The sequence below is a fragment of the Accipiter gentilis genome, chromosome 32, assembly GCF_929443795.1.
Source record: "Accipiter gentilis chromosome 32, bAccGen1.1, whole genome shotgun sequence".
Classification (NCBI taxonomy): Eukaryota; Metazoa; Chordata; class Aves; order Accipitriformes; family Accipitridae; genus Astur; species Astur gentilis.
Genome location: NC_064911.1, coordinates 18,890,608 through 18,906,624, shown reverse-complemented (window position 1 = coordinate 18,906,624; position 16,017 = coordinate 18,890,608). Strand labels below are relative to the sequence as shown.

Sequence of the window (16,017 nt, the reverse complement as noted above, 5' to 3'; positions counted from 1 at the left end):
GAAGCCCGTTGCAACCTTTGATCTATCCTTTTTTTCATGACGATGCTAAGAGAATAATTTCACCTATAACTTTGTCCTGTTGGCAGTTAGAATATACACAATGCAGTCAGCTGAAGGAGACATTCTGGAGCTCCTATGCTAATAAGGGATTTGGTTAGAAGAGCGAACCATCACAGTGCTTTCTAAAGTTTTATATGAAAGGTTGCTTTTAAACAAGTAGGAGTTTAACATTCAGACTTCCAACAACTTTAAGTCAAAATTGTGCAGGCATGATTTTTAGACCCATTCCCCCCCAGTTTAAATAAATAATGATCTTTCTTGAGGTCTTCAGTCCTTTAATGTTCATGAGTGTGGAGTCTTTCTAAGAAAACTGGTTCTCTGTGTTGCAGGTCATTAAGCTACGGTGCCATAGGAGTAATTGTTGGCCATGAGTTTACACATGGATTTGATAGCAATGGTGAGTATTCTTCTATAGGTTGATAACTTTTCTTTTTTTAACAGAGTTGACAGATTAGAAAGCTGACTTGTGTACGCTTTAGCTTTTCTATTGGTTTGGGTTTTAACAATGCTGAATTGCATGAAAAAAATTATGAAGTTGCATTTTTTAATTTATTTACATGCAATCTTGCTAGTCTGAACCAGAATTTGTTTGGTAAGGAATGCCACAAGTTTGACGCTTTCTGTTTTTTGAATGGAAACTAAATCAGCAACAGAGTCAGAAAGTCCTGCCTGGGAGGGAGTGGGAAGGGCAAAGGGATAACTTCTGATTGATAAAAATTACTTCCAAGAAAACTTTTCATTTCAGTTTTGAATTTTTTCAAAAGACAATTACTTACAAATACTAAAATACAACACTGGAACAGAAGTGGAACAGAAAACTTATTGCAAAATATTTAAAAAAAAAAAGAAAAAAAATAAATGGTCTGAGAATGTCAAACCAACTGTCCTGAAAAACTGGGTGGAGTTGGGTATTACCACCATCTCACTTGGCCGTCTCAGTAAAGTGCTTTTTAAAATCAGGCTCCTGAGAGAGGTGAGGGGGAAGACAGTGAGAAGCATGAAACTTCTCCTCCGGGGAACAATTCCGAGTATCTGACTGACCTCCCGCTCTGACTCGCTGTCTAGAGAAACCTCTTTCCACTGAAAATACAGAATGTTGAAGTAAAAGCAAGCTTCTGGCTCACTGCCTAACTGAAGTTAGGTTGCTTATGTTGCGTTACTTTGAATACCTTTTAAAAAATAAAAGGAAAACCTTGTATTCTCTTGGCACCGCTCTGCAAAATTTTGTGCCAGCAAACACTCCGGAATAGAGAAGCTTTTCTTCACAAACTCCCATCTCATTTTTAGGAGAGTATCTAATCTCCATCATGTCTCCAGGCAGTCAGAGAGGAACCGAAGATTTTATTCCCGAAGCAGACCACTACCTCCTGCCCAGGCTCTTACCTTCCAAATATAGAAATCAGTAGCTCTCTAGGGAATTTGTCATCCTGAACAAGACAACACACAGGGAAAATATAAAGAAATAAAAAGATGAAGGAAAACATCTGCAGTACTTGGTATCGTGTCTCCTGGTTGCTCCCTACCTCGCTTTCCTGCAGGCATAATGAAGAATCAAATCACAGAGCAAGGCTGCATCCCCACGGGCAGCTAAACCCGCTCTCAAAAAAAGCCCTAATGCGTCTTGTGTCTGACTGGCTGGAGACGTGATGGAGATTAGACGCTCTCCTACACATGAGGTGGAGCAGGGACCTGAGGCTGAATCTTCCACGAGCCATTGCTGTAACCATCAGCCTGGGGAATGGGATGAATGTATTCTCCTTGCTTCCATGAATAGGGTTCAAATGTTCTGGTTTTGCTCCAAAGCAAAAAATGGAAGCTTCAGAAGTTTCCATGAAATGGATTTTTTTTTTTCTTTCTGGTCAAGCGTATAATTAATTAATAATAAATTAGTTACCATCACGTCTGCAGAATCAAACACATATGGGCTGAGGATGGAAAATACTCACAATTACTCTTACAAGAAATCTCATATGCCTCTTGCACTACTTAATTATAAAATGTACTACAGATCTCATTAGTCATTACTATTTTTTTCTGGAAATGGAAATTATGACAATAAATAGAATGCCAGCTTTTCACCACTGACTTGAGCGGGGTCAAGATTTCGCTCACCGATCTTACCCGTTTTATACACACACTTGTATGAGTACATTCACCTCTCATTTCTGTGCAGGTGATAGATTCCAAAACTGGAAAAGTGTGGGGTTTTGTCCTACATAACATTTGTTTTCTTTCTTTTTTAAGGTCGGAAATATGACAAAAATGGAAATTTAGACCCTTGGTGGACAACTGACTCTGAAGAAAAATTTAAAGAGAAAACAAAATGCATGATTAATCAATACAGCAATTACTACTGGAAGAGAGCTGGCTTACATGTATGTAAATCACCAGTGATTGAAAGCAGTGGTGCATTAGGAGTTTGGGGGATTTTTTTTAGAGTAGTCTTTTTATAAATCCCAACATATTGGGATATTAGGCTACCAACTTCATTTCTCACAACAAATCATTTTTTGAAGTGAATAATTGTGATAAAAATTGTCTGTCAGATTTGATTAGTCCAGTCAAATACCACTACCCACACCTTGGTGATGGGGTTAAACTACTTCTCCTCATCACATCATTTTGGAATCAGGGGAAGAGGATGAAGCCACACAGCAGGTCTGGTCTAATTACTGTGAGCATGTTAAATGTCTTCTAAAGATGAGCTCCCTAATGAAAACTGAGCAGTCACTCTTTTTAAAAAGAAGAATATAATAGCATGTTTTATAGATTCCTTTAGCAATTCTGCCTGTTATTTATTACAGCTATAAAATGGATGCATAAACCCTACTTTATTTCAGATTCAACTCTTGCTATTTCTTCCATGTGTGCATGCAGACCCAATTTGTATCTCAAATGAAGGGAGTATGATAGCGGTAGCTCATGGAAAAGGATTGAGAAAGAAAGTGCAAGGGAATGGTTTCTGTTTCATTGTTTATCAGAGCTATGAGCTTCCCTGAAAACGTGCACATTATGTAAGTGTCCAAAATGAAGGATAAATAGGATAAATCCCAGACCTTCAGAAATCAATAGCTAAAATTCCAGTAACGTTGGCTGGGACATGATTTTAATCTTAATTTTCAGGAAAAAATACATACCCCAGCCCCTACTCCATTCTAGCACCTCTACTTATATTTTAGAATGAGAAATGCAATTATGTCTTTGTCTTTTAAGAACAGAGAGGTCACATTGAATGCTTAGAAATAATTTTAACACTTTCTCCAGGCTGTTTGTATTTGTCTCAGAGATAAAAAAGCCATATTGTAGTCCAGTTTGAAGTCCAACAACTCAGACTTGAAGTCCTTCATCTAGGCTATTTACAAATAAAAATTCTCAGGCTCATTCCTGAATATCTGTAGGACAAAAACTGTCAATACAAAAATAACACTTAAAGAAGGTCATTAAAACCTTCCCCAAGGATGTGACTGTGCCCTTCCCATGCTCCTGCCATTGTCTCAGCCATCCCTTTTATCTTCTGTGGTGTCTCTTGACATGGGGTAGAGCTGAAATTTTCCCTCCGGTGTAGCTACTGCCTTTGAAGTCTGTGGATGGGCTTACTAGAGAGATCCTGGTACTCACAGCCTTGTCATCCACAAGGCTTTTTCCTCCCATTTCCGTGGGATAACGTAAAGCACTTTTTAGATGATAGAAGAAGAATCTTCATATTTTCTGCCGTATTTTATAGCCTATGTACGAAGAGCTATGCATGCAAAGAGCTTTATTTTGCCCATCATTTACATCAATATTCTGCAGGTTTTTTACCCTGTATGAATATTTTTTGTGGATCGAGAAGCCTATTTACTCTTCTTCTTTCTTGTCTGGTTTACAATAAAAATGTCTCCAGAAAAGAAGTTCAATGAAAGAAAAAGTGGATAGAGAAGTAGCTTCAAAGTGTGGTAATCACATAAAGTCATCTGATCAAATAAAGGGCTTATCGTGGTCCCTGAGCCCCGTCACGAACTGTCTGCACAGAGTAGTCTCAGATCCCTGACCAGAGCTGCCTGCGATCAGTGGAAAGACTTCTTCCACTTATTAAAATGACCTATGGCCCAAGTGCCCTGCTAGGTTACTCTCATCTTATGCTCTAAATCAGTCTATGTCGCAAGCCCACTGCAATAAAAATGTATGAGTAGGTAGACCAGAAAAAACAGGCAGCCGGTGTGTGTGCATGTTCCCTGGCGTCCCAGCACCTTTTCTCCTAAAAGCCTCTCTCCCACCTCTGTCTCCAGCCTCCAGAGGGGAGGGAGGGCTGGAAGGAAAGGGGTGCACCTTCCTCTGCTGCTCGCCGTTTCTCCTTTTTTACACCCTTGGGTGTAACTTTGGACCCAAGGCATCAAGCAGGATGCCCCGAGTCCAGTCAGGGTGCTCGTCTGCACTGAGTGGTGGGGCTGTCTACAGGTACCTGGGTATCCCTGAGGTCCTTTTATCTCTTCTCCCCCATTTCCCCCTCTTTTACCATCCTGAAAAGAAGGTGAGATGACGCACTCATCCCTGCGGCACAGGAGAGCCTGTCGCTGGAGGATCTGCAGGTCAGCATTGACCTTCAGGGTCCTGCTTAAAACTGTCCTCCATTACCTTGCTTATTCGAGGTGTAGAGAGCAAAACCACTTAATTACAAATACAGTTTGGGAACACTAAGACCTTAGCAGGCTGGGCAATCAGTGATAATGCTGCACTTGCAGAAACGAGGATTTCTTCACAATGATATTGCACTTGGTAATACCAGGAGACTGGCTTTTTCACAAAGTTTAGATAGCGCTGCTTCTCGCAGTATGTTCTTGTTGCTCTTGCTCTTGGAATCAATACTGGGGAAAAGCAATGTGAATCTCCTTTGCGGGTATTTTTAGAGCACTGAATATACTATCAATTTCAATTCTGTCCCTGACAGTTGTTTTTAATTACACTGGTTTATGTTATCACTTAAAAGTTATTTTTGCATCACAGGAGTATATTAAGAGTTATGTACAGAAACAAATGTAACCTTTTAGATAAAAGTTTAAGAAAGGGGCTACTGGATCTCACATGTAACCAGACAAAAACAGTCTTCAGGGGAAAATTATTGAGGCTTAGATCAAAGATCAGGGACTGGATTCTTAAGTGCATTTCATCTACTATATTTTGTGCTACAGAGATCTAGGACAAGAGCCAGGATAACTTATCACGGAGAATTGTTTACTGAAAGTTTTCACATTGAAAAACAGTTATCTTAACCAGAGATATGATGCTTGAAATTGGCTGAGGTCATTGTCACCTTGTTTTATTTTTTCCCTTGTTTCTTGAAGTTGATCAAGAAGGAAGTTCAGAAATGGATCAAATGACTAATGTTCTTTCATTCTGCCAGGTGAAAGGCAAGAGGACTTTGGCAGAAAACATTGCAGATAATGGAGGTTTGCGAGAGGCTTTCAGGGTAAGTAGATGAAAAATATCTGTAATGTAGTATTATTTAAAAAAACAAAAAAAAAAGAAAAAGAAAAGCAATAGATGTGATCAGGCTCCGTGTTGCTGAAAGGCACTTAGTATCTCTTTCTTATCAGGCATACAGGAGATGGATTACAGAAAAGAGGGGAGGAGAAGAAGAGCCTTTACTGCCAGGCCTTGAGTTCACACACAACCAGCTTTTCTTTCTGAGTTATGCCCACGTGAGTAGTACAAATGTGTTTCAAGTCCACATCTGTTAACCTGCACAACGTGCGGTGCAGAGATGAGACTGCTTTGTTTCAACAATCTACACCAGCCAAACCCAGACTTTTCACGGTATAAGCAGAGACGACTTCTCCCAGGACTATTATTTTTTTTCTGTTTTCCTCTTTGTCCTCATCTATCCATGGTGCCAGAACTGCTGAAATTATTCTTGGTTTTGCAGTGTTGCCACAGCAGCTTTCTTTCCCCTTGCTGCTTCCCTCCACTACAAGGGTCTTCTTGCATGTATTGATTCCTTAGCTTCTTTCCATTTTAGCTTCCCAGATTTCTGGTCCTTGCAATATGCAGCAGTTTCTGACTGCTTCCACCACAGATTCCTGTTGCAAAGGTACCACCACAATTTGTTACCAAGCGTGTTCAAGGAAACCAGGCAGGAGTGATGAAAATCTTTGTTTATTTTTTCCTATCTTTCTTTGCTGTACATTAAATAAGCTGTAGCAAAACTTTTTTAGGGGATGTGAGTTTTTTAGAAAAACATGTAGAACAAGGGAGAGAATCAGAAATTATTTATTTGGTTAAAAGAGTTGGGACAGACTCCCTATATGAGAAGTAAAAGTTGGGCTATAAAACTTTGCCCACCAGTTGAAGGAATGAATCATCTAAAACCGAAGAAACAGGATCCAATGCAACCAACCCTGGCTGAAAATCATTTCTCTACTGAGAATCGGTGTAGCAGCGTATGGGTCAATGGCCATTACAGTTTGACAGTATTGACCAAGGAAAAGATTCCGCTTTGGTCATTTATGCTGAGTTGAGTTTCGCACTGTGCCAGTTTTTCTCCCAGAAAGCTTTGAAGCCCTAGGGAAGATCTGGGGGTCTTACAGGACCGCTGCAGGAATCGTGTGTCCAGTGGACCCTCTGAGGGGAGGCACAGGCACAGTGAGAGCAGTGTATGCCAGGTACCCGTGAGTTCAGCCTATTTCCACAGAGCTCTAGACACTCAACAGACTCATTCAAACTGCCAGGGCTGTCTTCAGCCAGACAAAATTGCACTGAAGTCCACATATCCTACGGGCAGTCTGTCTTAAAGGATTTTGTCAATAGGAAACATTCAACACAGCAGTTTAGGTAAGGTAGATGCTGCTTAAATGAGATTTTTCATGCAATGGATGCAGCGTAAGAGGGATTATTCAGCTCTGCAAATATTTTTCTCTACCCTGTTTTGTGGTCAGTTACAATTGGGTCGAGTATCATATCAGGAATAGTGAATTGGTGACCACTGATGGAAACTTGATAATTGTGTCATTTCAAAAGAAATAATCATTCCAACGTGGAAAAAATATGTCAGGTAATATAGCTGCAATTCTAGAGATGATAAGCATCATTACATGTACCTTTTATACACTTTACACAGCTTTGAAACCAAGAAGTATGCTTGGTAATTATTAAGGCGTGAGATGCTGCAGCACAAGCTGAAAAGCAAGCTACCATCGTAGAGAACTTCAAAGAAAGAACTAGTAAAGTGGTTATGATTAGATGATGGGATTGAGTGGGTGGAGGCTAACAGTGGGTGGAGACTAGATCCATTAAGGCATTTGAAAAACAAGAGAATATACCAACAAAAACCTGCAAGATAGCAAAGGTGAAACAAAATAGGAGTTTGCTGCGTCTTTCCATGTTGTGAATTCTGTAAGTAATAGGCATCCTAAGAACAGTGATATTACATGCTGCTTTACTTATGAAGTCATCCCAGATAACGTGCCTATTTCTGCTTTTTATCTTTTATTAGGTAAGATGCAACTCCTTTAGACCAGAATCTGCGAGAGAGCAAATATATATTGGAGCTCACAGCCCTCCTCAGTTCAGGTAGTGCAAATAATGTATTTACTCAGTATACATCAATCACTGCAGCACACAAGTGCAGAAATTTAGCATGTTAAGAGGGGTTTAAGAGCAAACAGAAAATTAGACTGTGCTCTTGGCTTGGATTGAAATTGAACTGTTTTTATTAGCTTACCTTTCGCTATTACAAATGCTCTTCTGTAAAAACGAGGGGTTTGCCTCTACCTTCAAAAGCGGTTGAACCAGAACACGCTCTGATCCCTGTGATGTCCTGTAATCATGGCCTGAGTATCTAAAATGCCTCATCTATCATTTTTTTTTTCCCCTCTGCAATTCTAGTTTAGAAAACAGTGACTATTAGGAGGCTCCTTGATTTAATCTTCCCGAGTTCATTAAAAGCTTTAAAGTGAGTACCTTGAATTATATTGATAATGCAAAGCAAAACATGCCCTGTAGGTTCCGTTTGAGATTAAACTCTACAGTTGGCCTTCAAGAAACACTTTCCTCGAAGGAGCTGTGGTAGTCCTGCCCTAACAGAGTGTTTGTGTCTTTGCCCAAAAGGCGTCCCCCAGGCTCCCCTAACCACAGCCACCCATGAACCCCTAGAAGGAGAGGCTGGAGAAGGGGAAAGTTTAAAGACTACATAAGAATTAGGAAGCCAGAGTTTATTTCTCTGCTTCTCCACAGAGTTTGTGTGACCAAGAGCAAGTTGTTTCTGTTGGGATTCACATCGGTTGCATTTACTTCGCTAAGAATTGTGTGTTTGTCCTCAGTCAAGTGCTGCATTACCTCTATATCTGGGGGAAGGATGTTAGCTCCACAAGCTGATTCATAGCGGAGGTGTCTCCGACACACTGGATTAGTTGCCTTCTGGAGATTCCTACCGCTTTCTTTTGACTAAAGAGGGAGCTGGGATATCACCTTCTCCATGGCCAAATTGAGGTGATATGAGCCCCCTTTGCAACAGTTCTCTCTTGGTAAAGTGAAAAATAGCAACACTGGCTTCCCAGGGGAGCTGTGATGTTCCTTCACAGGCACTCGGACGTGTTCCCTGGACACAGCCACGCCAAAGCTGAAGATACAAACACAGCATGCATTAACACACCTTGGGCTACTTATAACCAGAACGGGCTAAGAAATAATGGAGCTGGAAACAGGCTGACACAAATTGAATATAAGCTAGCGTTGCAGATGCGTGTGCTTGGTCTTGGTAGGCTTCTATACTCTGGATTGAAATCTGCACTACTTGACCTTTGCAATACCTGTTACACCAGCTAGTGAGGGTAAAACTGGTGCAGCATGCAAATCTGCATGCCTTTTAACAATTGAAAATACATCATGGCGATAAGGACAGGACTATCAGGCTGATCTTCAGCCTACAGAGTGATATTTTTTTAGAATTCCTACCCTTGTTAAGATTTTGGTAAAATAACCATCTCTTGTCTTTTAAAGTCCTCAGATTTATATACCTATATGTATATTTATATATTCTGAATCATTACATAGCTGCATTCCCATGAGATGGTGCAAATCCCAAAATGTACAGGGAAGCCTGGGGATAGTGTATTCATGAGGAAAACTCATGAAGGAATCAGGCTAAGAAAGAAAATTCCAGAGAAGATTAGAGGAATTTGGGGTCTAGAAAATACAGACAAAACTTTTTCTTAGCTTTTATCTGAGATATTCAGAACAGGCTTCTGTTTCAGACCTAAAGAGAAACTGTGGTGCTTATCTCTTCTTGCAAATCATATCAACTGGGCTAACAAATTATATTATCTATTTCTCCCAGCTTTGCTTCCTTTATGTCCCAAGACCATTATGAGTATAACAGCAGTACAGCTGTTAGGTTAGTCACCTCAGGTTTTCTCCACAAAGAAAAATAGGCATTTTGAAAGAGTGTGTGTGTATATATACATATATATATATAATATCCTTCTGTAAATAATAAATTTAGATTACTTAGATTCTGCAAATACATCTTTCTGTTGACTGCCAAGGCAGCCCAGGGTGACCTGTTCAGACGAAGGTGTCTCTCCTGTAGTTCAGTGGGATGAAATCCAGACAGCCCACTCTGATTCCACAGTTAATGTGTGGCAATATCAAACCATGCGTAGAAAAGTCACGTGCATGGACACATAAAGATCTTTCACTGGCTAGATTCTGGTTTTATTTATTTTTAATTGGCAGATTTTCAGTATTAGCATGTGTCTTTGCTATTTCTGAATGCCGGTTTCAGAGTGAAATCCCTGGCGTGGCAGGCAGAACTCCCACCAACTTCAGCAGCAGTTCTGCATGACCAGCTCTTGCTGTTCAGTCCCTGAATATATATTTGCAATGTTTTTAGAGTAAAGCTGTATATCTTACTTGAAGCCTAACCTAATTTTGTAATTCTCCCTACAAAACTGACCTTTAGACATTTTTGCGCCAGCTGAGTGCAAATTTTCTTACCCACAGAAAGTCTAATCAATGTAATAAGAATGTTTTCTACCACGCTGAGCTACGCTGAGAAGCTGATTGTCTGTAATGGAGAAAAATGCCTTCCCACTGCATAACAAAGAGGGAGAAAAGGCATACAGTTAATATCTCAGTAGATACTTTTCTGCTTTTAACTCAGGATGCTCTTTACTTCTATACCATTGCAAATTTCAGGTTAGTAAATTCCAAGATGCTTAAAAGCATAGGAAAAATCAGCAAACAACACAATCCCAGTCTAGCGATGGTAAAATAATAATTTCTGACAGCGTGAAATAATACAGACATGGAAGCAGGAGCCAAGGATGACTGCAGACAAAGAGTGAGCTATTTCCAAAAGATCAGAGGAGATGAGATGCTTGCAGGTGTAAGGCTGAGGCGGCCGCTGAGAGAAGCTCTGCCTGGGGTCCCCCCCCCGCTTCAGGCTGTGAAGCCCCCAGGAGCCTGCACACACGCGTGTGTGTGTGTGTACGTGGCTGGGCAGAGGGGGGTGTTTGAAGAATCTGGAATGAGCCAAAACAACCCACTTCCAGCACAGCCGCAGTGGGTTCTTCCAGCCTCCCGACCGCTGGATGGGCTGCAGCGGGTTGGCAGGGGCTGGAAGAAGGATTCCACCATGCCAGGCTACTGCTGATCTCCCCGCTTTGGTGCCAAGGGTCAGTTTAGAAAGTTGTTCTAAATGACATAGCAGCCACAAAATGCGGTGGTTTTTCGCTGAGTTTCTGGCAAAGGTGCTTCTCAAAGCACCGAATGAAACAAGATTGTCTTCACGTTAACTTTAAATGGGGGTGGTTCTCCTGAGCTTTTTGGTTTTATTTGTGGAAAAATGACAGGGAGAGCCTGAAAACTCAACCTGAAGTGAACACACCGAAACGCTTACAGGTCTGTAGTGTTTAACAGAAGACAAGCTGCATGTCAATCGCTTTTCTCTTTGCAGAGTTATCGGTGCCATGAGCAACTTTGAAGAGTTCCGTAAAGCTTTCAATTGCCCAACGAACACGACGATGAACCGAGGGGCAGAATCCTGCCGGCTGTGGTAGACGTCCCTTCCAGGTCTTCCGTCCAGAGGGGTCTGCAATCCGGACTGCTGCACCCGAGCTCACGCCCACCGCTAGAGTTTGGAGTAACGTTCTGCAACCTGGAGGGGTGTTACTTCAAATGCATCTTCCTTACCCATGCTGATGACCTGCATGGATCTAATCACTCTCTATTCAGAGCCTAGAAACATTTGAAATAGAAGAGAATAGGTTTTCTTTAACAATAACAACAGAAAAGGAACTCCTTTTATCCATAGAACTACTCCTGCTCATCTGCAGTTGTACTGCTGTTGATGGATACGTGCCATTATCAATTCTAATTCCTGATTTATAGTTGAGCAAGAGGTAAATGCTAAAATCCAGTTCTAATCTATTGCTTTGCAGGGGTGCTATGCAGAATGCTCCCCCACAAAATTTATTCTTTCTGGATGAAGAAATTCATGACACCTGCTATAAAGCCAGCTCTGATCTGCTGTGTGATACAGCTTTTTCATAGCTTAAACTGTCACTGCCCAGCATGCCGTAAATGATGTTGCATGATGTAAAGACACAAGACTTTATATAAATTTGGTTTAATATGTCAGATTAGTGCCTCAGGTTTTGGAACAGTTTCAAGCTGAGAAAGCACCTCATGGTTTCCATCTGCTAGGACTAAACAGAAAGGATACTTGTCAGATCATGGCCTCTTCTAATTTTAGAACAGCTTATGATAAAAATCTATGTATGGTGAAAATCAGAGGCTTGCAGAGGGAATTCCCAGCAGCCACAGTATTACGACACTTATTCCTGTTTACAGTGTGGGCAGTTTTTTTTCCCCAAGGGAGGTGATTTTTACCTTGTGCTGAAGGTAGCTTCACCTACCTTTATTTTTAAGCCTGAAACATTATACCAATTTTAATTTAGGGATTTCTTAGTGCCTGGGTCTTACAGGAGAATGTAAGTAGTGTGCATGTTTGTCCTCACGTTCTGGACAGGGCAGGGTGACTTATGATTTTAAGGAAAGAAGAATATGTGACTGAAAAACAGAGTACCAGCAGCATTTGACTTGTCTGGATAAAAAGAACAAGTCAAGAGTAGAGGACTTTTAAATACCATATGCATGCAGGCCAGGTGAGTTTTTAATTTGGTTTCTAACAATATTTGTAAAAAACATATTTTATTGCAGCAGAAAAACTTTAACACAGAACTATTACTGGGGGTGTGTGGAACAGACCAGCCCGTTCTTCCCCAACAGAAAGATAGATATTTAACTGGTATTTATTTATACCTGGTGCATTAATTCATTCTTACATGGTGGAATTGTTTCAAATGGAGAGAGAGTTTCTTTAGACTGATTTAATTAGTGCAAATCTATATATGTCTCTGTGTGTATATACTTTTATATATATATATACAAAAAATATATAAGTTCTTCTATTTGCTTAAATGTTATTTTATCAGTATAAAAATGTTAGTAAGATAAACTTTTGTTACAAGGATTGGTCAAATATTGTCCAATAGTCAAGGTAGAGGAAGGCTCAACTGCAGCTAAGTTTTTGCAAATGAGGGTAGTTTCCTATGCTTCTTTGTAAAGAAGGGGGACATCATGGAAACATAATTTATGGAAGGAAACAGGCCCTGAAGCTGCCTTCCAGAGAGAAGGAAGCAGACACTCCTGAACTCAAGGCACTGTTGCCACTTCTTAGAAACAAAATATTATGTTGTGGGACCAGGACTTTCTTTTTTTCAATTTTTCCCTCAAAAAGTCAAAGTTTTCTTAAGAGGAAAAGCACTTTTGCTTCCTTCAAGCCAGCTCTATTCCTGAGTTCCATGGCTTACAGTTTGTCATTTGAATTGCCTCTACTAAATTTTTTTCCTGGAGATACTTTTCCCATAAACTGATGGCAGTATTTTCACAGAGACTTTCCTCAAACAAGCAGGTATGGGTCTTGAGCAAAGTGATACCGTTTGCCTGCTAATGGGAAAGTTCCTTAGCAAACTGAATACTGTACTGAATTAATTCCTGTGCTCATATGAGCACTGACACGACTTCGTGTTGGCTGCTTGGGATCAACAGCACGAAGTTCAGGGGTGACATCCTGGCCCCATTAAAGGTAGTACCAATAGGGTCGTTGTCCTTAGAAAAGTCAGGACATCAACTCAATCACTTACCTAAGCTTTCTAAATTACTGGACTATGCAAAGCCAGTTTCACAACAGTCATCTTTAAGTTTTCTGATTTTTATCTCTCAGATCAGAGATGCATTTGCAAGAGCTCCTCTCTCATGGCTATTTTCCAGTGGGACAGATTCTGTCGTTTTTTGGTTTATGGGGTTGTTTCTCTGTACTGGATAGCAATTTCTTCTAAAATGCCTGATGTTTGCTGCCTTAAATGTCACTCTTGTTGCTCCCTTCGTGTTTAATACCAAGGATTTTTGAACTGTGGTATGCATATTCCCAACAGCACAGGAACCACTGCAAAACTGTTTCATCCTTGCTAGGGCATCTCCTGCAGCAGGGAGAGGGCACTGGGAGGGAGGAAGAGAGGGCATCACCAGGTTTTGTACCCTGATTTTACCAGTTGAGAGGGGGCCTACGTGCTGCCAGAAAAGCCAGAAGTCCTTGCTGCTGACTGGCACGTTCATTGTACGTAGCATCCCCATTCAGTGAAGCCTTGCTGCCGATTCAGGTTTTCAGTGCCTTGGTCTCGTACGTGCCCGCGGGAGGATCCTGGCCTGCCTCACCCGCCTGCTTTTCACCTCCAACCGAACAGCTGATGACGCGATTTGCAGTTCACTTTGGAGCCAGGTATTTAGGTACCAGTTGGAAAGCAAAGCAGAAGGTAATCAAATGCGTTCTTGACACTCGGTCACCAAAGATAAGACAAAACATGGTGATGGTTTCTGAGGGCTCTTCCCGTTCCCTCTTTTGTCAGACTCCCTGGCCCTGCTTTGTTTTCACATTGTGCCTCCTGGGTCTATGCTGGCAATGCCTGGCTGTGTTGGCATCAGGCTCACTTATTACATCTATGCAAACAGATCCTTCATTATATATATTCTTCTCCCAGAGCTTTTAAATTGCTTTTTTTAACTGCCAGTGATATTGTGAGATGTTTCTTCCTGTTGGCTTGGTAATCTTCTCTTCTAGTGATCAGGAGGAGAAGGATCACCTATGAATGAAACATTTTTACCTGTCTAAATTTGACGAGATATTTTTCTACTGTGTAGACATAAAGAAACAACCTCTATTCCTGTCCCATCTCCCCTTCTTTGGGTCCTGAAAACATGTAAATGTTCTATTCTGTTCTCTTCTATTCTGTTCTGTTCTATTCTATTCTATTCTTCTTTTTCTGGCCCAACCCTGAAAACCCTAAACCACCACCTTATACACTGTGAGTAGTAGTTCTGCTGATCGCATTGTGAAAGAGTTAGCCTTACAAACGAGTAGCTCTCTGAAAAGGCGGCTGTGCTGTTTACCTGTGTAAAGTGCTTAGGTATGTAAACGACGTCCAAGCTGGGTCTGGATGCCAAAGGACCAAAAAACCCAGTGCCATTATAAATCTCTGCCTCATGCCCTGTGCAGGGGGACTTCAGCATTCTTTAGGTAGGAACGCTATTATGACGCTAAATGTTTGAATTATTTATAAAATAATCAGGTGGTTTTATGTATAGCTCTTCATTGAGTATTATTCGACATATTGCAGGCTTAGAAGTATATCTCACAGCAATGTTATATATATATACATATATCTCTGTCTCCAAAGAAATATCAAAATCCTGACAACTCGAGAGGCCAAACTATAGTGAGTTAAAAGGGTTTTTGTGTCTATGTCTTTTTAATCCAGATTTTTATTTCGCTAGTCAGTCTATTGTACTTTTTAATTTTTCTTCTTGCATAATAGGTTGATTCGCTGTTTTAAAGACAATTGTGTTAGCCAATAAAAGCCAAAGTGATGAAGAATTTTCCTATGCTTGCAGTATGGCAAAAGCTGCTTGGCCAGTCACTGTCCAACTCTACAATGTTACTTCTGTAATATATAGTCTTTATAAAATGTAATAAAGAGCGTAATGACATGGCACCAGGTTCTCGAGGCTACCGTTACTGCTTGGCAGGCTAAGAAGGACCTCCTCTCTCAGAGGGTTGTCTAGCCACCTCCAGCCAGCGTTTATCAAGCTCCGCTTGCCCCCACTAATCTGCTGGAGACAATTCAAATGAACATCAGATGAGCTCGATGCTGCAGAAATTGCAGCACGGCAGGCGGCAGAGCCGTCCCAACCAGAAGCCGCCAGAGCATAAGAAGGGGTGGGAGAAGATCCACCAGCCTCACTGTTCTCCTCTTGTCCAGGTCCGTTCCTGCCTCAGCCCATCCTTTGTAGCATCACCTGCTTTTCAGTTGCTGTTTAAGCATTTTCCAGAAGCGTTTTTACCAGGATAACCCTAGCGCCGTGCCTGAGCGCGAGCGGCAGCCCAGCAGCGTCTCTTCCCAGCCAGCACGCAGGACTAACTGGTTTCGCTGCCTTCCCAGCCTCTGGCGTGATGGCAGGCAGCCTACCTTGCTGCTCTTCCTCACCGGGTGCTTCACGAGCCTGACCGAGCGCTTGTTCGAGGGCTGCTTGGGCACGGGGACCTTAGTGCCAAGGCCTTACGCATCACCAACTTGGCTCTTCGGGGCTAAGCGCCCGATTTCTTGGGCTCTGACCAGTCTCCTGGCACTGCTTGGGTGCCCGTAAGGAGCGGTGCTGGCCCACCTCAAGGCAGCACGAAGCCCGTGAGCAGCGAGGAGCAGTCGTACCCGGTGGGGACGCCGGCCGAAGATGGCCTTGCCGCATCTTTGGAATGATGCTCTGTGGTGGCACGGCCTCCCAAAGCCCGTCGCTTTGTGCGGGCGTCTCTCCCCACAGCCCTTGGGGTTGGGGTGGCAGGGAGATTTTGTCCTTGAAGGCCGGCGT

General features: G+C 41.8%; 1 protein-coding gene across 1 annotated transcript in view; it reads left to right on the top strand.

Moving 5' to 3' along the window:
* The window catches only part of PHEX (phosphate regulating endopeptidase X-linked), a 97,798-nt gene extending 85,270 nt beyond the window's left edge, over positions 1-12,528 (top strand). Inside the window, exons 17-22 of the mRNA XM_049835011.1 lie at positions 390-457; positions 2,305-2,435; positions 5,441-5,506; positions 5,634-5,738; positions 7,529-7,605; positions 10,991-12,528. Coding sequence (XP_049690968.1) covers positions 390-457; positions 2,305-2,435; positions 5,441-5,506; positions 5,634-5,738; positions 7,529-7,605; positions 10,991-11,093 — 550 coding nt within the window. The 3' untranslated portion in view covers positions 11,094-12,528. The remainder of the gene's footprint in view (positions 1-389; positions 458-2,304; positions 2,436-5,440; positions 5,507-5,633; positions 5,739-7,528; positions 7,606-10,990) is intronic.
* Positions 12,529-16,017: the final 3,489 nt, after the last annotated feature.